The sequence below is a fragment of the Macaca thibetana genome, chromosome 19 (genome assembly GCF_024542745.1).
Source record: "Macaca thibetana thibetana isolate TM-01 chromosome 19, ASM2454274v1, whole genome shotgun sequence".
NCBI lineage: Eukaryota > Metazoa > Chordata > Mammalia > Primates > Cercopithecidae > Macaca > Macaca thibetana.
Window position 1 is genome coordinate 2,964,687 of NC_065596.1, and position 22,620 is coordinate 2,987,306.

General features: G+C 38.6%; 1 protein-coding gene across 1 annotated transcript in view; it reads right to left on the bottom strand.

Annotated features, from left to right (window-relative positions):
* Nucleotides 1-536: 536 nt before the first annotated feature.
* LOC126942196 (zinc finger protein 208-like) overlaps nucleotides 537-22,620 on the bottom strand; it is a 39,911-nt gene continuing 17,827 nt past the window's right edge. The window contains exons 3-4 of the mRNA XM_050769515.1: nucleotides 20,440-20,535; nucleotides 537-6,428 (exon numbers count right to left, since the gene is read on the bottom strand). Coding sequence (XP_050625472.1) covers nucleotides 4,036-6,428; nucleotides 20,440-20,535 — 2,489 coding nt within the window. The 3' untranslated portion in view covers nucleotides 537-4,035. The remainder of the gene's footprint in view (nucleotides 6,429-20,439; nucleotides 20,536-22,620) is intronic.

Genomic DNA, 22,620 nt, shown 5'->3' on the forward strand with positions numbered 1-22,620 from the left:
TTACAAACTAACTTTAGCAGGATTATTTATGACTAATTATGGAGCATCTGTTACACACTGAGCACTGTCATGTTTGTTTGCTACATTTATATGTAAAAGCATCTGCATGATTTATGAAGCTTCCCTAGTACTTACTGAAACAAATTGACTCAATGTCACTTATAAAAAGTTAAGGGAACAGTAACTAAAGAAAAGTAAGCTTATACAGGATTTTCCCCATTAAAAGAACCTAGTGAAATGTTTTAACAAAATAAACATAACTTCATACACAAATTGTGGAATTATGTCTAAAAATAATTTTGTGTGCATGATGAAATTTTATAAAAAATATTATTTTAACTACACATCAGCTCAGATAATAAACACTTCATAAACTATAAAACAAAAAAAGAGGCCGGGCGCGGTGGCTCAAGCCTGTAATCCCAGCACTTTGGGAGGCCGAGACGGGCGGATCACGAGGTCAGGAGTTCGAGACCATCCTGGCTAACACGGTGAAACCCCGTCTCTACTACAAAATACAAAAAAAAACTAGCCGGGCGAGGTGGCGGGCGCCTGTACTCCCAGCTACTCGGGAGGCTGAGGCAGGAGAATGGCGTGAACCCGGGAGGCGGAGCTTGCAGTGAGCTGAGATCCGGCCACTGCACTCCAGCCTGGGCGACAGAGCGAGACTCCGTCTAAAAAAAAAAAAAGAAACAAAAAGATTATGGGTCGAGCACCAGTATCATGCAAGCAAAAACAGAAAGTTTGCATGGAAAGATTCTAAATGATAAGCTATAAGATAGTTGTATAAATTGAATACAAAGCAAAGAGTATACATCCGCTTTTAGCATTTTTGAGGATTTTTGTTTCCTAGTAAATTAGACATCTTACTAAAATGATTTATTTTGCTTCAATATTACTCTTTTCTTCTGAAAAAACTTACAAATTTATAGTGAAACAAACACACTTACTCATTAAACCTAAGTTATATCTTTAGACTAAGAGACGTGTATATTTAACTCTATGCAGGTCAAAACTAAAACTCTATTATGTGCTCACAGGCAGAGGCCACATGTTCAAAAAATATACAATAAATTTTTGAAAATTATTCAGGACTCAGAAATATATTGATTTTATTTACACTTATTTACAATTTTTATCACCATAAAAATAACAATGTAGTCAATAACAATTTAATTGTACAATTTAGAATAACTAAGACTGTAGAATTAAATTGTTTGTAATGCAAAACATAAAAGCCAGGTTATAGGTACCTTATTTACCATGTGATTATTATATATTTTATGAATATATCAAAATATGCCATATATGGCATAAATGTATACACATATCATGTACACACAAAAACTAAGAAAAATAAATTTAAATGTCAAAAAAATTTAACCTGCAGGAACCATACTATTTAACTTATTTTCAGTTTAAAGCCACTGAAAAAGAATACTAGAGATGTTAGTCTATTATGTTAGCAAATAGTGAATTGTTACTATCTTCTAAATATACCCTTAAGTAAGGTGAAATAGGTTAAAATTAGTGGCATAATAACACTTTTTCAATGTATAACAGTATTTAACATGTTATAAATGTTGAATTAAAAAATTAAAGTAACACATAACCTAAAACTTTAAAAAACGTAGTTTCATCACATAAAAGTACAATTAGTAAAATGACAGTAATTTAGTTAATTTTAACTATAATTAAGAATAATTGGCCGGGCGCAGTGGCTCAAGCCTGTAATCCCAGCAATTTGGGAGGCCGAGACGGGTGGATCACGAGGTCAGGAGATCGAGACCATCCTGGCTAACATGGTGAAACCCCGTCTCTACTGAAAAATACAAAAAACTAGCCTGGCGAGGTGGCGGGCAACAAAAAACTAGCCAGGCGAGGTGGCGGGCAACTGTAGTCCCAGCTACTCGGGAGGCTGAGGAAGGAGAATGGCATAAACCCAGGAGGCGGAGCTTGCAGTGAGCTGAGATCCGGCCACTGCACTCCAGCCTGGGCCACAAAGCGAGACTCCGTCTCAAAAAAAAAAAAAAAAAAAAAAAAAGAATAATTTTATCTCATAATACTGCATTACAATATTACTAAGGGCCAGGCGCAGTGGCTCATGCCTATAATCACAGCACTTTGGGAGGCCGAGGTGGACAGATCACTTGATATCAAAAGTTCAATAACAGCCTGGCCAACGTGGTGAAACCTCATTTTACTAAAATACAAAAATTAGCTGGATGTGGTCATAGGCACCTGTAATCTCAGCCTCTTGGGAGGCTGAGGCAGAATAGCTTGAACCTGTGAGGAGGAGCTTATAGTGAGCCGAGATCACTCCACTACACTCCAGCCTAGGCAACAGAATGAGATTCCCTCCCAAAAAAAAAAAAAAAAAAAAAAAAAAAAAAAATTACTCAGAATACCTACTTCATACATCACTCAATTCCATAAGTTAACCACAAATAGCCTTTCTACTTAGATTTTCATCATGCATCTTACATTTTAATTTCCTTAGTCGTCCATAAGAAGGGTCATAAATAATGACCACCTATTAAAAAAGTCTCCCAAATCTTTGATGCAAAAAGAATTGATCACATTCTTTTACATGTGAATGCAACAGAAATGAAGAAATAGCATGAAGCAATTTAAGAGTTGAATTCCATCATTATTCAGTTTCCAAATAAGCTGTCTTTTTATTGGGTGTGAGGGAACAGAGTCTCACTGTCACCTGGGCTGCAGTGCACTGGCAAAAATCTCAGCTTACTGAAACTTCTGGCTCCCAGGTTCAAGTGATTCTCATGCCTCAGCCTCCCACATAGCTGGGACTACAGGTGTACACCACCATGCTTGGCGCATGTGTATTTCTTTTTAGTAGATATGGGATTCCACCATGTTGGCCAGGCTGGTCTTGAACTCCTGACCTCAGGTGATCTGCCCACCTTGGCATCACAAAGTGTTGACCTTATGGGTATAAGCCACTGTGTCTGGCCAAAAAAAATCTGTATTTTTAAGATATAAGTATACTTGAAATTTAATTATAACTTCTCAAAATCTACTTCTTTTAAAGTTATAAACAAATAATTTTTCTTTTTACCAACTTTAGTTTTGGATTTATCCTATATTCAGCAGTCTGATTTAGTGTAATGTCTGAAATTTGAGACAGATATTTCTACTGTGAATTCTCTCATATTGACATAAACTTACTTTTGGATTAAATATTTTTTACTTTTATATATCTGCAAAAATACATTTTAATATGAACTCTTTTGTGTTTTATAATCAGTAGTTTTTGAAAAAATGTTTTTCCAAACTTATTAAACTTGGAGGGTTATTCTTCAATATAAATTCCCTGATGTTGAGCAAAGTTGGAAAAACTACCTCAGGTATTCCTGTAGTACAAAATGTGTACAATAAAATCTGTGATACAAGTAAATATACTACAACCCTCTTTATATTTGTAATGTGTTTCCTCAAAATTAATATTCTTCTGTACTTTAAGGGCTTTTATTTTCTGAAAGATCTAATGAGAGTAATTGCACTCTTAATGCTTTTATTTAGTATGAACGCTCTGATGTTTAGTAAGATGTGGAAAGATATTAGTGGCATTCACAATTTTTTTTTTCCAGACAGAGTCTCTCTCTGTTGCCCAGGCTAGTATAAATGCTTTCCTTTGCAATAAGTCATGAGCATTGGTTAAATGTTTTGCCACATGGTTTATTCTAGTAGTTTTCTCCAGTATGAGTTATCTACAATCAAGTGTGACAGCTGTTTAAAGGCTTGCCACATTCTTCACATTTGTAGGGTTTCCCTCCTGTATAAATTCCCTTATGTTCAGTAAGAGTTGAGAACTAATTAAAACGTTTGCCACATTTTTCACATTTGTAGGGTTTTTCCTCCAGTATGAATTCTTTTATGAGCAGTAAGGTGTGAGGACCAGTTGAAGTCTTTATCACATTCTTCACATTTGTAGGGTTTCTCTCTAGTATGAATTATCTTATGCTCCATAAGGCTTGAGGACTGGTTGAAGCCTTTGCCACAGTCTTCACATTTCTAGTGTTTCTCTCCAGTATGAATTTTCTTATATGTAGTAAGGGTTGAGGACTGTTTAAAAGCCTTGTCACATTCTTCACGTTTGTAAAATTTCCCTCCAGCATGAATTTTCTTATGTTTACTAAAGACTGAGAACCGGCTGAAGGCTTTGCCACATTCTTCACATTTGTAGGGTTTCTCTCCAGTATGAATTACCTTATGTTTAGTAAGGATTGAGAACCTACTAAAGCCTTTGCCACATTCTTTACATTTGTAGGGTTTCTCTCCAGTATGAATTCTCTTATGTTTAGTAAGGATTGAGAAAGTACTAAAGCCTTTGCCACATTCTTCACACTTGTGGGGTTTCTCTCCAGTATGAATTTTTTTATGATAACTAAGGGTTGAGGACCACTTATAGGCTTTGCCACATTCTTCACATTTGTAGAGTTTCTCTCCAGTATGAATTACCTTATGTTTAGTAAGGATTGAGAACCTACTAAAGCTTTTGCCACATTCTTCACATTTGTAGGGTTTCTCTTCAGTATGAATTTTCTCATGCGTCATAAGGGTTGAGGACTGTTTAAAAGTTTTGCCACATTCTTCACATTTGTAGAATTTCTCTCCAGCATGAGTTTCTTTATGTTTACTAAAGACTGAGAGCCAGCTGAAGGCTTTGCCACATTCTTCACATTTGTAGGGTTTCTCTCCAGTATGAATTACCTTATGTTTAGTAAGGACTGAGAACGTACTAAAGCCTTTGCCACATTCTTCACATTTATAGGGTTTCTCTCTAGTATGAATTTTCTTATGATAACTAAGGGTTGAGCGCCACTTATAGGCTTTGCCACATTCTTCACATTTGTAGAGTTTCTCTCCAGTATGAATTACCTTATGTTTAGTAAGGACTGAGAACGTACTAAAGCCTTTGCCACATTCTTCACATTTATAGGGTTTCTCTCCAGTATGAATTTTCTTATGATAACTAAGGTTTGAGAACCACTTAAAGGTTTTGCCACATTCTTCACATTTGTAGGGTTTCTCTCCAGCATGAATTCTTTGGTGTTTAGTAAGGCTAGAGGACCAGCCAAAGGCTTTGCCACATTCTTCACATTTGTAGGGTTTATCTCCAGTATGAATTACCTTATGTTTAGTAAGTACTGAGAACTTACTAAAGGCTTTGCCACATTCTTTACATTTGTAGGGTTTCTGTCCAGCATGAATTCTCTGGTGGTTAGCAAGGCTTGAGGACCAGCCGAAGGCTTTGCCACATTCTTCACATTTGTAGGGTTTCTCTCCAGTATGAATTACCTTATGCTTAGTAAGGACTGAGACCTTACTAAAGGTTTTGCCACATTCTTCACATTTGTAGGGTTTCTCTCCAGTATGAATTTTCTTATGTTTGGTAAGGATTGAGGACCACTTAAAGGCTTTGCCACATTCTTCACATTTGTAGAGTTTCTCTCCAGTATGAATTACCTTATGTTTAGTAAGGACTGAGAACGTACTAAAGCCTTTGCCACATTCTTCACATTTGTAGGGTTTCTGTCCAGTATGAATTTTCTTATGATAACTAAGGGTTGAGCGCCACTTATAGGCTTTGCCACATTCTTCACATTTGTAGCGTTTCTCTCCAGTATGAATTACCTTATGTTTAGTAAGGACTGAGAACGTACTAAAGCCTTTGCCACATTCTTCACATTTGTAGGGTTTCTCTCCAGTATGAATTTTCTTATGATAACTAAGGTTTGAGTACCACTTAAAGGCTTTGCCACATTCTTCACATTTGTAGGGTTTCTCTCCAGCATGAATTCTCTTGTGTTTAGTAAGGCTTGAGGACCAGCTGAAGGCTTTGCCATGTTCTTCACATTTGTAGGGTTTCTCTCCAGTATGAATTACCTTATGTTTAGTAAGGACTGAGAAATTACTAAAGGCTTTGCCACATTCTTTACATTTGTAGAGTTTCTTTCCAGTATGAATTCTCTTATGATAAGTAAGGGTTGAGGACCGGTTAAAGGCTTTGCCATCTTCTTCACATTTGTAGGAATTCTCTCTACTGTAAATTCTTTTATGGTGAGATAGGTGTGAACGCATGCAAAATGATCTGACATATTCTTTACATTTCAAAAGTTTCTTTCCAGTATGCCTTACCTTACGTCTGCTTGAATTTGAACATTTATGAAAGACATTTGCATATTTGCCACATTGAAATACTTTGCTCTGTGTAGTTGTCAAACTATGGTTAAGCTGATTATAACCTTCTTTGTGCACCTTACACTCATCCACATTGGTACAACCAATTTTTAACTGTAAATTCTCAGGTCCACATTTTTCATATCTTCTCAATGTAACTTTTTGGAAAGAATCTTCTATGCCCTGCTCTGGCCAAAGGTCTTGAGCAAAATGAGAACATATAACTGAAAAGAAATAAAAATAACAAATTAGTCCACTTATTAGACTCAGGTAAATATAGTTTCCAAATTTAACCTACAAAATTATTCAAACTACATAAGCAAGATGACATTGCAATATGACACAGGCCCTAAGTCTTCATAGACATAGAAATGTAATAAAAACACACAGACCAAAATACACATGTGGATAATTTATACATGAGTTAAGTGCATGCAGTGCCTGAATTAAGACCAATGCAAAGAGCCACATAGAAAAAAAGAAAAGTTTGTTAAATTTACCCAATACAACTCTTTCTACTCCTCAATATTACCTAGTCCCTTCAGAAGTAAATTGTCAACTTCTGTATGTTCTTTTTTTTTTTTTTTTAAGGAAAGTAAAATATTGGCACATATGATTTAATTTTTGTCTTCTACAACCCTTTCCACACACTGGTTTCTGTCTCTCATGACAAAAAGGGCGGATAGATACAGTGGTATACTTTGAAATGACAGTTTGAGTCTGCTGAGACCAAAGGTAAATACACTGCAGCAGAGCACTGCAGTGCTGCAGAGAGAGAACAGTGTACCAAGTGATTACTTTTCAGAAGAAACAAAAATAATCTCTTTTAACTAAAACCAAACACAAAATTTCAGACAAGACAAATCTCAAGGAGATGTTTGAGAGACCCACATAATCTCTAGCCAAGATGACTGTTTTCTGACTATGCCAGGACAAAGCTACATTATAAATTATGTGACAGGTAGCCTTTTTAAATGTCCAAATCTCAGAGATTACAATCTATACAAAATAGGTAATATAATCTCATCAAAAATATTATAAAATTTTCAGAAAGAAACCATTAAAAATGTATACACTAATTTTAAAAACTGAATAACATTCAATGAGTGAAATAGGAACACAGAAGAGTATAGAAAATCAGAAAAATGAGGATAAGAACAAAAATAACCAGTGAATTGTCAACAAAAGATTTGCAGGCCAGAAGAGAACTGTGTGATATAGTCAAAGTCCAAAAAAGAAAAAGAAAAAAAATACCTATCAAGTGAGAATAATGCCATCAGCAAATCGGTACTGCCTAATAGGAAAAAACAAACAACAACAACAAAAACTTTCAAAATAACTAAATTCTTAAGAAGTATCTTGGCCGGGCGCGGTGGCTAAGCCTGTAATCCCAGCACTTGGGAGGCCGAGAGATCACGAGGTCAGGAGATCGAGACCATCCTGGCTGACACGGTGAAACCCCGTCTCTACTAAAAATACAAAAACTTAGCCGGGCGAGGTGGCAGGCGCCTGTAGTCCCATACTCAGGAGGCTGAGGCAGGAGAATGGCGTGAACCCGGGAGGCGGAGCTTGCAGTGAGCTGAGATCCGGCCACTGCACTCCAGCCTGGGTGACAGAGCGAGACTCCGTCTCAAAAAAAAAAAAAAAAAAAAAAAAAAAAAAAAAGAAGTATCTTGGCACTGCATATGTCTTCCATACGAAAGATGCTGAAAGCAGTTCTTACCGGTGAAAATAACAATGTAAGAAAACAACACCTAATCATATAAAAATACATTATTTTCTAGGAAAGATATGCACATACAAAAAACTGAATTTCTAGCATTATTCTAATGGTGCAGAAAACATTTTTAATTATTCTCTAACATTTGAGAGATAAAAGCATAGGAATTATTATAAACATCTGTAAATGTATATACAACATAAACACATAAACTTAGCAACATCAGTGACAAATTTAAGGTCAGACATAATAAGGAAGAATTTTTTATGCAACTGAAGCTAATTTTTCACCTGATTAAAATATACTGTTTTAGTTTTAGAGGTTTTATGTAATCCCAACGGTATCATACACAAAAAAAAATTTAGAGGTTTTATGTAATCCCAACGGTATCATATACAAAAGAAAAATAAGAAAGTGAAAGTATATCAATGCAAAAATCAGAAAGAAACAAAGGAAGACAGAAAGAGAGAAAATGAGGGACAAGATGCAAGAATCAAATAGAATAGGTAATAAAATAAAAGTAACTCCTTCACTTTCAGAAAATTATTTAAATATATGGAAAATTAACTTTCAAATCAACAGATTTTTAATAGATTTATTAACATTTTTTCTTTTGAGACAAAGTTTTACTCTTGTCGCCCAGGCTGGAGTGCAATGACACTATCTCAGCTCACTATAACCTCTGCCTCTGAGGTTCAAGCAATTCTCCTGCCTCAGACTCCTGAGTAGCTGGGATAACAAAAGTCCACCAACACGCCCAGCTAATTTTTGTATTCTTAGTAGAGACGGGGTTCCACAGTGTTGACCAGGCTGGTCTGGAACCCCTGGCCTCAGGTGATCCACCCGCCTTGGCCTCCCAAAGTGCTAGGATTACAGGCATAAGCCACCATGCCCAGGCTATTAAAAACTTTTAAATACCAAGATCCAACTTGCCTTTCGACAAGAGTCAGTTGAAATCTAATGTTAAAAAGACTCAAAGTGGAAGGTGGAAGTAGACATTTCATGCAAATGTTAATCAAATGAGAGCAGAAGAGGTCAAAATAATATTACATGAGCTAAATTTTAAGTCAAAGACTCATATTTCATAAAATGCACTTGACAGTGAAACTCCAAAAAGACAAAGAAAGATATTAACAATAGTAGGTTCACTGGGAACCTGTGAAAACTTTGAATATGTGTGTGTGTGTGAGTGTGTGTGTGTGTCATACATTAGGATTACAAATACATAAAGCAAATACTGACAGAATAGAAGAAACACAAGGAAAGCAATATAATTATAGCAGGATATTATTATACCACACTTTCTGTAATAAAAATCAAAATAGAGGAGGCTGGCAAGATGGCCGAATAGGAACAGCTCTGGTCTGCAGCTCCCAGCGCGATCGACACAGAAGGTGCGTGATTTCTGCATTTCCAACTGAGGTACCCGGTTCATCTCATTCGGACTGGTTGAACAGTGGGTGCAGCTCACTGAGTACGAGCCAAAGCAGGGTGGCATGTCGCCTCACCTGGGAAGTGCAAGGGGTCGGGGAACTCCCTCTCCTAGCCAAGGGAAGGGTTTAGGGACTGTATCATGAAGCACAGTGCTCTCCAACCCAGATACTATGCTTTTCCCATGGTCTTCGTAACCTGCAGACCAGGAGATTCCCTCTGTTGCCTATGACACCAGGGCCCTGGGTTTCAAGCACAAAACTGGGTGGCCATTTGGGCAGACACCAAAGTACCTGTAGGAGATTTTTTTTTCCCATGCCCCAGTAGCACCCAGAAGGCCAGTGAGGCAGAACTGTTCACTCCCCTGGAAAGAAGGCTGAAGCCAGGGAGCCAAGAGGTCAGGCTCGGCGGATCCCACACCCATGGAGCCCAGCAAGCTATGACCCACTGGTTTGAAATTCTGGCTGCAAGCACAGCAGTCTAAGCTACTCCTGGGAAACTCGAGCTTGGTTGGGGAAGGGCATCCGTCATTGCTGAGGCTTCAGTAGGCAGTTTTACCCTCACAGTGTTTACAAAGCTGCCTGGAAGATTGAACTGGGTGGAACGCACCGCAGCTCAGCAAGACCAGACTGTATCTCAAGATTCCTCCTCTTTGGGCAGAGCATCTCTGAAAAAAGAGGCAGCAACCACAGTCAGGGGCATATAGATAAAACACCCATCTCCTTGGGACAGCACCTGGGGGAAGGGACAGCTGTGAGAGTAGCTTCAGCAGACTTAAACATCCCTGCTGGACAACTCTGAAGAGAGGAGTGGATCTACCAGCACAGCACTCGAGCTCTGCTAAGGGTCAGACTGCCACCTCAAGTGGGTCCCTGACACCCGTGTCTCCTGATTGAGAGACACCTCCCAGTAGAAGCTGATAGACACCTCATCAAGAGAGCTCTGGCTGGCATGTGGCGGGTGGCCTCTGGGACGAAGCTTCCAGAGGAAGGAACAGGCAGCAATCTTTGCAGTTCTATCGCCTCCACTGGTGATAACCAGGCAAACAGGGTCTGGAGTGGACCTCCAGCAAGCTCCAGCAGATCTGCAGCAGAGGCGCCTGACTGTTAAAAGGAAAACTAACAAACAGAAAGGAATAGAAGCAACATCTACAAAAAAGATGTTTACTCAGAGACCCCATTTGAAGGTCATCAACATCAAAAACCAAAAGTTGATAAATCCATAAATGGGGAGAAGTCAGTGCAAAAAGGCTGAAAATTCCAAAAACCAGAATGCCTGTTCTCCTCCAAAGGATCACAACTCATCACCAGCAAAGAAACAAAACTGAATGGAGAATAAGTCTGATGAATTGACAAACTCAAATTTGACAAATTTCAGAGGTGGGTAATAACGAACTCCTCCAAGCTAAAGGAACATGTTCTAACCCAATGCCAAGAAGCTAAGAACCTTGAAAAACGGTCAGAGGTATTGCTAACAAGAATAACCAGTTTAGAGAAGACCATAAATGCCTGATGGAGATGAAAAACACAGCACAAGAACTTCATGAAGCATGCGCAAATATCAATAGCTGAATCAATAAAGTGGAAGAAAACATATCAGAGATTGAAGATCAATTTAATGAAATAAAGCAAGAAGATAAGATTAGAGGAAAAAAGAATAAAAAGAAATGAACAAAGCCTCCAAGAAATATGGGACTATGTGAAAAGACCAAATCTACATTTGATTGGGGTACCTGAAAGTGACAGGGTGAATGGAACCACTCTTCAGGATATCATCCATGAGAATGTCCCCGACCTAGCAAGACAGGCCAACATTCAAATTCAGAAAATACAGAGAACACCACAAAGATAAGAGAAGAGCAACCCCAAGACATAGATTCGTCAGATTCACCAAGGTTGAAATGAAGAAAAAACCGTTGAGGGTAGCCAGAAAGAAAAGCCGGGTTACCCACAAAAGGAAGCCCATTAGACTAACAGTGGATCTCTCTGCAGAAACCCTACAGGCCAGAAGAGACTGGGGGGCCAATATTCAACATTCTTAAAGAAAAGAATTTTCAACCCAGAATTTCATATCTAGCCAAACTAAGCTTCATAAGTAAAGGAGAAATAAAATCCTTTACAGACAAGCAAATGCTGAGAGATTTTGTCACTACCAGGACTGCCTTACAAGAGCTCCTGAAGGAAGCACTGAAAATAACTGGTACCAGCAACTGCAAAAACATACAAAATTGTAAAGACCATTGACACTATGAAGAAACTGCCTCAACTAACGGGCAAAATAACCAGCTAGCAACATAATGACAGGACCAAATTCACACATAACAATATTAACCTTAAATGTAAATGGGCTAAATGCCCCAATTAAAAGACACAGACTGGCAAATTGAGTAAGTCAAGATCCATCAAAGTGCTGTATTCAGGAGATGCAGCTCACGTGCAAAGACACACATAGACTCAAAATAAATGGATGGAGGAATATTTACCAAGCAAATGGAAAGCAAAAGAAAGCACGGGCTGCAATTCTAGTCTCTGATAAAGTAGACTTTAAGCCAACAAAGATCAAAAGAGACAAAGAAGGGCATTACATAATGGTAAAGGGATCAATGCAACAAGAAGAGCTAACTATCCTAAATATATATGCACCCAATACCGGAGAACCCAGAATCACAAAGCAAGTTCTTAAAGACCTACAAAGAGGCTTAGATTCCCACACTATAACAGTTGGAGACTTTAATGCCCCACTGTCAATATTAGCCAGATCACTGCAAAAAAAAAAAAAAAAAAAAAAAAAAAAAAAAAAAAAAAAAAAACTAACAAGGATATTCAGGACTTGAACTCAGTTCTGGACCAAGAAAACCTAATAGACATCTACAGGACTCTACCACAAATCAACAGAATATACATTCTTCTTGGAATCACATCACACTTATTCCACATGATTGGAAGTAAAACACTCCTCAGCAAATGTAAAAAAAACGGAAATCATAACAAACAGTCGCTCAGACCACAGTGCAATCAAATTAGAACTCAGGATTAAGAAACTGACTCAAAACCGTACAACTACATGGAAACTGAGCAACCTGCTCCTGAATGACTACAGGGTAAATAATAAAGTGAAGGCAGAAATAAAAAAGTTCTTTGAAATCAGTAAGAACAAAGACACAACATATCAGAATCTCTGGGACACAGACAAAGTAGTGTCTAGAAAATTTACAGCAAAAAAATGCCCACAAGAGAAAGCAAGAAAGATCTAAAATCGACAACCTAAAATCACAATTAGAAGAACTAGAGATACAAGAACAAATTCAAACCCTAGCAGAAGACAAGAAATAACTAAAAACAGAGCAGAACTGAAGGAGATAGAGACACAAAAAATCCTTCAAAAAAAAAAAAAAAAATCAATGAATCCAGGAGCTGGTTTTTTGAAAGGATCAACAAAATAGATAGACTGCTAGCCAGTCTAATAAAGAAGAAAGGAGAGAAGAATCAAATAGATGCAATCAAAAATAATAAAGGGGCCATCACCACTGATTCCGCAGAAATAAAAACTACCATCAGAGAATAAACCTATCTACACAAATAAACTAGAAAATCTAGAAGAAATGAATAAATTCCTGGACACATACACCCTCCCAAGTCTAACTCAGGAAGAAGTCAAATCCCTGAATAGATCAATAACAAGTTCTGAAATTGAGGCAGTAATGATGAGCCTACCAACCAAAAATGTCCAGGACCCGATGAATTCACAGCCTATGTATGAGAGGTACAAAGAAGAGCTGATTCTATTATTTCTGAAACTATTCTCAACAACAGAAAAAGAGGGATTCCTCCCTAACTCATTTTATGCGGCCAGCATAATCTTGATACCAAAACCTAGCAGAGACAACAAAAAAAGAAAATTTCAGGTCCATATCCCTGATGAATATGGATGCAAAAATCCTCAATAAAATACTGGCAAATCGAATCCAGCAGCACATCAAAAAGCTTATCTACCGTGATCAAGTCAGCTTCATCCCTGGGATGCAAGGCTGGTTCAACATACACAAATCAATAAACATAATTGATCACATAAACAGAACCAATGACAAAAACCACATGATCATCTCAATAGAGGCAGAAAAGGCCTTCGACAAAATTCAACAGCCTTCATACTAAAAACTCGCAATAAACTAGGTATAGATGGAACATATCTCAAAATAATAAGAGCTATTTATGGCAACCCCCCAGACAATATCATACTGAATGGGGAAAAACTGGAAGCATTCCCTTTGAAAACTGGCACAAGACAAGGATGGCCTCTCTTACCACTCTTATTCAACATAGTATTGGAAGTTCTGGTGACAGCAATCAGGCAAGAAAAAGAAATAAAGGATATTCAAATAGGAAAAGAGGAAGTCAAATTGTCTCTATTTGCAGATGACATAATTGTATATTTAGAAAACCCCATTGTCTCAGTCCAAAATCTCTCTAAGCAGACAAGCAACTTCAGCAAAGTCGCAGAATACAAAATCAATGTGCAAAAATCACAAGCATTCTTATACACCAATAATAGAGAGCCAAATCATGAGTGAACTCCCATTCACAATTGCTACAAAGAAAATAAAATACCTAGGAATACAATTTACCAGGGATGTGAAGGACCTCTTCAAGGAGAACTACAAACCACTGCTCAAGAAAATAAGAGAAGCCAGGCACAGTGGCTCCCGCCTCTAATCCCAGCACTTTGGGAGGTCGAGGCGGGCGGATCAGGAGGTCAAGAGATCAAGACCATCCTGGCTAACATGGTGAAACCCCGTCTCTACTAAAAATATAAAAAATTAGGCCGGGCGCGGTGGCTCAAGCCTGTAATCCCAGCACTTTGGGAGGCCGAGACGGGCGGATCACGAGGTCAGGAGATCGAGACCATCCTGGCTGACACAGTGAAATCCCGTCTCTACTAAAAAATACAAAAAAACTAGCTGGGCGAGGTGGCGGGCGCCTGTAGTCCCAGCTACTCGGGAGGCTGAGGCAGGAGAATGGCATGAACCCGGGAGGCGGAGCTTGCAGTGAGCCAAGATCACGCCACTGCACTCCAGCCTGGGCGGCAGAGCGAGACTCTGTCTCAAAAAAAAAAAAAAAATATATATATATATATATAAAAAATTAGCTGGGTGTGGTGGCGGGCACCTGTAGTCCCAGCTATTCAGAGGCTGAGGCAGGAGAATGGCATGAACCCAGGAGGAGGAGCTTGCAGTGGGCAGAGATTCTGCCACCACACTCCAGCCTGGGTGACAGAGCAAGACTCTGTCGAAAGAAAGAAAAGAAAGAAGAAAGAAGGAAAGAAGGAAAGAAAGAAAGAAAGAAAGAAAGAAAGAAAGAAAGAAAGAAAGAAAGAAAGAAAGAAAGAAAGAAAGAAAGAAAGAAAGAAAGAAAGAAAGAAAGAGAAAGAAAGAGAGAGAGAGAGAAAGAAAGAAAGAAAGAAAGAAAGAAAAAAAGAGAGAAAGAGAGAAAGAGAGAGAAAAGAAGAGAGGACACAAAAAATGGAAGAACATTCCATGGCTGGGCGCAGTGGCTCATGCCTGTAATCCCAGCACTTTGGGAGGCCGAGAAGGATGGATCACGAGGTCAGGAGATTGAGATCATCCTGGCTAACACTGTGAAACACTGTCTCTACTAAAAATACAAAAAATTAGCAGGGCCTGGAGGCGGGCGCCTGGAGTCCCAGCTACTTGGGAGGCTGAGGCAGGAGAATGGCGCAAACCTGAGGCAGGAGAATGGCGCAAACCTGGGAGGTGGAGCTTGCAGCGAGCTTCGATCGTGTCACTGCACTTCAGCCTGGGCGACAGGGCAAGACTCTGTCTAAAAAAAAAAACAAAAAAAAGAGAAAGGAAGAACATTCCATGCTCATGCATAGAAAGAATCAATATTGTGAAAATGGCCATACTGCCCAAAGTAATTTATAGATTCAATGCTATCCCCATCAAGCTACCATTGACTTTTTTCACAGAATTAGAAAAAACTAATTTAAATTTCTTATGGAACCAAAAAAAAAAAAAAAAAAAAAAAAAAAAACCTCATATAGCCAAGACAATCCTAAGCAAAAAGAACAAAGCTGGAGGCATCATGCTACCTGATTTCAAACTATACTACAAGTCTACAGTAACAAAAACAGTAAGGTACTGGTATCAAAACATATATATAGACCAATGGAATGAACAGAGGCCTCAGAAATAACACCACACATCTACAACCATCTGATCTTTGAGAAAACTGACTAAAACAAGCAATGGGGAAAGGATTCCCTATTTAATAAATGGTGTTGAAAAAACTGGCTAGCCATATGCAGAAAACTGAAACTAGACTCCTTCCTTACACTTTATACAAAAATTAAGATGGATGAAAGACTTAAATGTTCCATATCAAACCATAAAAACCCTAGAAGAAAACCTAGACAATACTCTTCAGAACACAGGCATGGGCAAAGACTTCATGACTAAAACACCAAAAACAATGGCAACAAAAGCCAAAATTGACAAATGGAACCTAATTAAACTAAAGAACTTCTGCATACCAAAGGAAACTATTCTCAGAGTGAACAAGCAACCTACGGAATGGGAGAAAAATTTTGCAATCTATCCAATCTGGCAAAGGGCTAATACCAGGATCTACAAAGAACTTAAACAAATTTACAAGTGGGCAAAGGATATAGACACTTCTCAAAAAGACATTTACATGGCCAACAAACATATGAAAAAAAACACATCATCACTGGTCACTGGAGAAATGCAAATCGAAACCAAAATGAGATACGATCCCATGCCAGTTAGAATGGCGATCATTAATAAGTCAGGAAACAACAGATGCTGGAGAAGATGTGGAGAAGTAGAAAAGTTTTTTTTTTTTTTTTTTTTGAGACGGAGTCTCGCTCTGTCGCCCAGGCTGGAGTGCAGTGGCGCAATCTCGGCTCACTGCAAGCTCCGCCTCCCGGGTTCACGCCATTCTCTGGCCTCAGCCTCCCGAGTAGCTGGGACTACAGGCGCCCGCCACTGCGCCCGGCTAATTTTTTTTTTTTTCTATTTTTAGTAGAGACGGGGTTTCACCATGGTCTCGATCTCCTGACCTTGTGATCCGCCCGCCTCGGCCTTCCAAAGTGCTGGGATTACAGGCGTGAGCCACCGCGCCCGGCCAGAGAAGTAGAAAAGTTTTTACACTGCAGGTTGGAGTGTAAATTAGTTCAGCCATTGTGGAAGACAATGTGTTGATTCCTCAAGGATCTAGAACTAGAAATACCAGTTGACCCAGCAATTCTATTATTGGTTATATACCCAAAAGATAATAAATCATTCTACTATAAAGGCACATGAACACGTATATTTATTGCAGCACTATTCACAATAGCAAAGACTTGGAACCAACCCAAATGCCCATCAGTAATATACTGGATAAAGAAAATGTGGCACATATACACCACGGAATACTACGCAGCCATTAAAAAAAATGAGTTCATGTCCTTTGCAGGGACATAGATGAAGCTGAAAACCATCATTCTCAGCAAACTAACACAAGAACAGAAAACCAAACACAGGATGTTCTCACTCATAAGTGGGAGTTGAACAATGAGAACACAGGGACACAGGAAGGGGAACATCACACACGGGGGTCTGTCGGGGGGTGGGGGGCTAGGGAAGGGATAACATTAGGAGAAATACCTAAAGTAGATAATGAGTTGATGAGTGCAGCAAACCTCCATGGCACGTGCATACCTAAGTAACAAGCCTGCATGTTCTGCACATGTACCCCAGAATTTAAATTATAATTAAAAAAACAAAACAATATTAATAAGGAAACAGACTACATAAAGGAGGCATAAAACAACTATTTCTGACAGAGGTATAGAGAGCACTCCTCAACATCAGGATACACACCCTTCTTAATAGCTCATACAATATATTTCTTGATAGATCACATCTTGGGCCAAAAAAGAAGTCTTACCAAATTTTTTAAAACAAATTTTATGAATTATTTTCTATGACTAAACTCGATTGCAAGTATACAACAAAAATAGAAAAAAACTGAAAACAAAAAAATAGGCCAGGCACCGTGGTTCACACCTGTAATCCCAGCACCTTGGAAGGCCAGGGTGGGAGAATCACAAGGTCAGGAGATCAAGACCATTCTGGCCAACATGGGTGAAACCCTGTCTCTACTAAAATACAAAAAACTAACGAGGTTTGGTGGCACACACCTGTAGTCCCACCTACTAGGGAGGCTGAGGCAGGTGAATCACTTGAACTCAAGAGGTGGAGTTGCAATGAGCTGAGATCATGCCACTGCACTTCAGCCTGGTGATAGAGCAAGACTCCATCTCAAAAAGACAAAAACAAACAAACAAACAAACTATATGTGTGTGTATATATATGAATTTAACAAAACACTCGAGCATGCTCTTATGTAAAGGTTGTAATGTTAATATTGTAAAGATGTTCATCCTGCTTAATGTAATCTACAAATTTAAGAAATGTTTTTCAAATTTCTCATTGCATTTTTGAAAAAATAGAAATAGCAACCCTAAGTGTATATAGAATCTCAAGACAATAGAGTTCCCAACAATCTTAAAATAATAATAATAATAAAGCAATATTGCAGGCATTAAAGTTCCTGATTTCAAAGACATTCCAAGCTGCAGAATTAAAACAATCTGGTATAAGTATAAGGAAGAAAAATTAGACTAATAAAATAGAATGCAACACTTACATATACTTTAACATGGTCATATGAGAAGTCATTTACAGAGCAATAATTATTACTGTAAGCTAATAGGTAAAGGCAATGCAAATTTCTATTGCCAAATCATTCAGTAAATATAATCTGAAATATAAAAATACTGGAATATCACTCAGTTTTCAAAAAGCAGAAAATATTCTACCAATTATAAAGATAAATCTTGATAACATTATGCAAAATGAAATGACTCAGCCACAAAAAGACAAAGATTGTATGAGACAGACAGATATAAAGCATTTACACACTTAGAAACAGATAAAAATAAAAAGGTCTCCTATTTGCTTAACCCGTAACAGCAAGAAAGTTTGTCAGTCATCTGTGACAAAAATGTCTTAATGAGAGAACCACGCATCATGGTTAACATCTGTAATGACAGCTACATAGTACAGTAAGGTTGGAGAATGGCTTCAGGCCAAAATTTTACGACCAATCTGGGTTATGTAGTGAGACGCCATCTCAAAAATAAGTGCCTTTAAGAGAGCTTTGAGATCCAGGGAGAGAATTGTGAAACTTTGCCGAGCCCAAGGTCGAGGAGCACCCTTTTCAGAAGGCAAGCTTTCATTCAGGTGGCAAACTACAGGATCCCTGCTCTTGACTACAGACACAGAAAATGTCCCACCCAACTTGGTCCCACTGAGAATTTTGAACTTACTGTGTAATCATCCCAAACTCCTCCCAGCCACAGTTTGTGAGAGGTCTTAGTCTTCCAGAAGCCCGGAGAGAGATACCAATTTAGACCCATGCTGGCAGGCTGGCAGACCTTGGTCCTTACTGTGGTCCTAATAGCAGTTCCAGCTTCCTAAGTCACAGTTCATGGCCACTTCTGCCCATGTAGAAAGCCACAGTGACCTCGGAAATCCTCTCTAGTACTCAGTGAAAACCATACTAATCCACATCCTAATACAAAGCCCACCATATGCAGACCTAACTGTAGAACCTGCCCTAGCATCTATCCTACTGAGTAAAGTCCTGAAGGATATTTACTCTGTCCAAAAATAAAATGAGAATTACAATTACCCAAGCCCCTTCCAATAAGCCAACCCTAGTCCAGAGCCAGCAGCCTTGTGACCAAGCTACAACCCCACTCAACTACAAACCCAGAGGGCATTCTGTCACCCTAGGGGCCCAACAAAAGACTTTTACCCTCTGAAACCTTAAACTTGAAGTTTACAAAAACTTTAAGAGGTGTTTGCTCCTTCAAATTCAGACACCAATGCAAAAGTATATTGTGCCCATTGTCAATGCCTCTATTTTAACACAGCACTTGATGTGGAAGAAAAATTAGTCAAAAAAATTTTAAAGTCACTGAAATTGAAGACAAATAAGTAAAATGTTGCTGTTTGTAGATCTTGCAATGTTCTCTATAAAAAACCATAAACAGTACATTAAAACCTTTTGAAACCAATAAGTACACTCCATAAATTAGCAAAATATAAAATTAACATACAAGTATAAGTTATGATTCCATACACTTAAACTATCTGATAAAAGAGGAAGAAAACAATCTTATTTACAATCACACTAAAATAATAAATATCTGAGAACAAATTTAACTGACGAGCTGAAAAAGTTTTCAAGTGAAAGACTTATCAATGAAAAATAATGAGAACACAAATAAATTTAAATATATTTTATGTCTATCAATTCAAAGAATAAATGTTAAAATGCCATTTTATCCAAAGTGCTCTCTAGATTCAGTGAACTCTCTATCAATATTCCAGTGTTTTTTTTTCACAGTAATGAAAAATACAATCATAAAATTTACATGAAACCACAAGAAACTGTGAATAGCCAAAGCAATCTTGAAGAAAAAGAAAAAAGCAGGACATCATACTTTAAAATTTCAAACTATATTTCAAGACTATAGTAATAAAAACAGAATGAAATGTGCAGAAAAATGAACCAAAAAAACTCAATGATACAGAAACCACTGTCTCACACATTTCAGAAATGATGGAAAAAGAGAATGTAAAAGATAGTTTAACATGGAGTATCTTAAAATTATGCAGATATCTGTGTATCCACAAAAACAAACAAACAAAAAGTCAGAATGTTCACTCTCTTGTATGCCATGAACAGTACTTTAGCTGTCACTGTAAACTTGAAGGAAGATTACGGAAGTGAAAGAAGAAATCTTAGAAATTTTAAAAGCATAAGACAGAAGATGCCCGTGTGTGAGAGAAAATTAAAAAATAAAAATAAAAATAAGGCTTTCCAGAAACTACTTCTTTCAGAGCACAGCTTCCAGAATCACTTTAAGGACTGGCTTCCTCCTTGACCTTGGACCTCTCATCCATGTTGTCTGTATTCACTCTCACCTACCTGGGGGTTCTTCCACCATCTCATGTCTCTTCATATTCCAGGGCTCTTTTCCTTGCTCCAGAAAAATGATGAGGTCTGGCTTAAAGGCAGCAATACCTGTTTTATTAAAAATGAACAACATGCGTCTTGCTCATATTCTCCAATTACCGACTTAGTAATGTGCTCAGTAAAGAGGATGTAATAGAATATTCTAATACATTTATCCCAAAATACTAAATTATAACATGTTGGGAAAAAGGTTTATGGGGTGCCTGCATAAACTGGCCATAAAAATATGGGACAATAAGTTGTGGAAAGTTACAGGAGGTCTCTGAGGAGGAAAGCCTCCTTATTACCATCACGTTCCCATGACCAGAGCTTGACCTGCTCCCTTATTTATAAACACTGTGCTCAAGGAGAAAGATACTCCTTTGAAGCATTGGAATGTGGCCAGATATGCTGGCTCCCAGTTAGGCCCACTCCCCACAGCTGCTCTCTGATAAGTTAAAGAATAAATCAGTAGTTAAGTTTATGCTGCTTCAGCACAAAGAAAATGTACCCAAACTACCACTACTATAGATTAGGTGTATGACACACCGCCTCCCTTTCACCGTTTCACCCCTTCTCATTCCTTCATCCCCACCACACTTTATGTACCCTACAGGTGGTGTTAAGGCTGGTCCCCAACAGTAACAGAAATTTCTAAATATTTAGAAAATACTCTAATTTTGCAGGTTCTTAATTTTATCACCTGGTACTACTGAATTAAAACTTGGGGGTTGCCAGCAAACTTTTGAAATTACCATTAATCTAAAGTGAAGGACACAGATCAGCTCAAAAATGTGGTAAGTTCAGGTCAAGATGAAACATCTTGAAATTTTTTTTCTATATGGAAAAATCCCTATGATTTTCTTGAAAACAAAAATCTGAAAGCATAAATTACCAAAAAGAAATTATACAAAAAAGAAATGATGTTGGGAGCTGAAAGCCTGAGGGTCATGACCCACACAGCATTCCACTGGAGGCTATATGATCAAACAGCAAACTGTTTATCATGAATGCAAAATGTGGGCAAACTCGCTTCTGCTCCTGCCACCAGAAGGTACACTGAGGGCAGTCACTCCCTGGTGCCATGTTTCTTGAGGTTATCTACTGTAACATCTGGAGACTACTGTTCAAAGAATGCAGTCGTGCAGTCCTGCACTGAGTCAAGCAGCTGACCACAACCTCCCCCTTCTCCCTATCTCCTTGATTCAATAAATACAAAGGGCTATAGAGGCTCAGGGCCCTTATTACTAGAAGCAAAGAGTCCCCTGACTCCTTCTTCCAAATATACTCTTTTTTCTTTGTCTTTATTCCCACATTCATCCCCCTTTGTTCAGTCCAATAAGGTCTGCAGCAAAGCGGCATCCGAACACAGGGACTTTGAGGACACGAATGAAGAAGGTCTGCTGGAGCAGAAGTGAAATTGACCAGATGAACGGGGACCCTGAGACAAAATTGCCAGAAGTGGATATAAGGTCAGTATTCTAAAGAAATACTGGGAATGGGAACTTTCTGAATCAAGGTAACATGAGCAGAATTTGTCTATTGAAAGGCCGGGCGCGGTGGCTCAAGCCTGTAATCCCAGCACTTTGGGAGGCCAAGGCGGGCGGATCACAAGGTCAGGAGATCGAGACCACAGTGAAACCCCGTCTCTACTAAAAATACAAAAAATTAGCCGGGCGCGGTGGCGGGCGCCTGTAGTCCCAGCTACCAGGAGGCTGAGAGCTGGCGTGAACCCAGGAGGCGGAGCTTGCAGTGAGCCGAGATCGCGCCACTGCACTCCAGCCTGGGCAACAGCGTGAGACTCCGTCTCAAAAAAAAAAAAAAAAAAAAAAAAAAAAAAAAGAATTTGTCTATTGAAGAAACACATTATGTGCAGTTGCTTAAAGTTCTGTTGAAACAGTCTGGAGCTCAAGTTAATTCACAGACATTAACTAAGCTTCTGAAGGAGGTTATTACGTATAACTTATGGTTTCTGCAGGCAGGCACTCTCAATGTGGAAAATTGGGACAGAGTAGGAGACGGATTGAAATGGGTTCATCAAAAAGGCCTTAAAGTAGACCCTTCTGTTCTTTTCTGCTTGGGGTTTGGTTTGCACAGTCCTACTGCTGCTGTCTCCTTCTTATTCTGTCAGACAACAAGAGTCAGGTTCTGAGT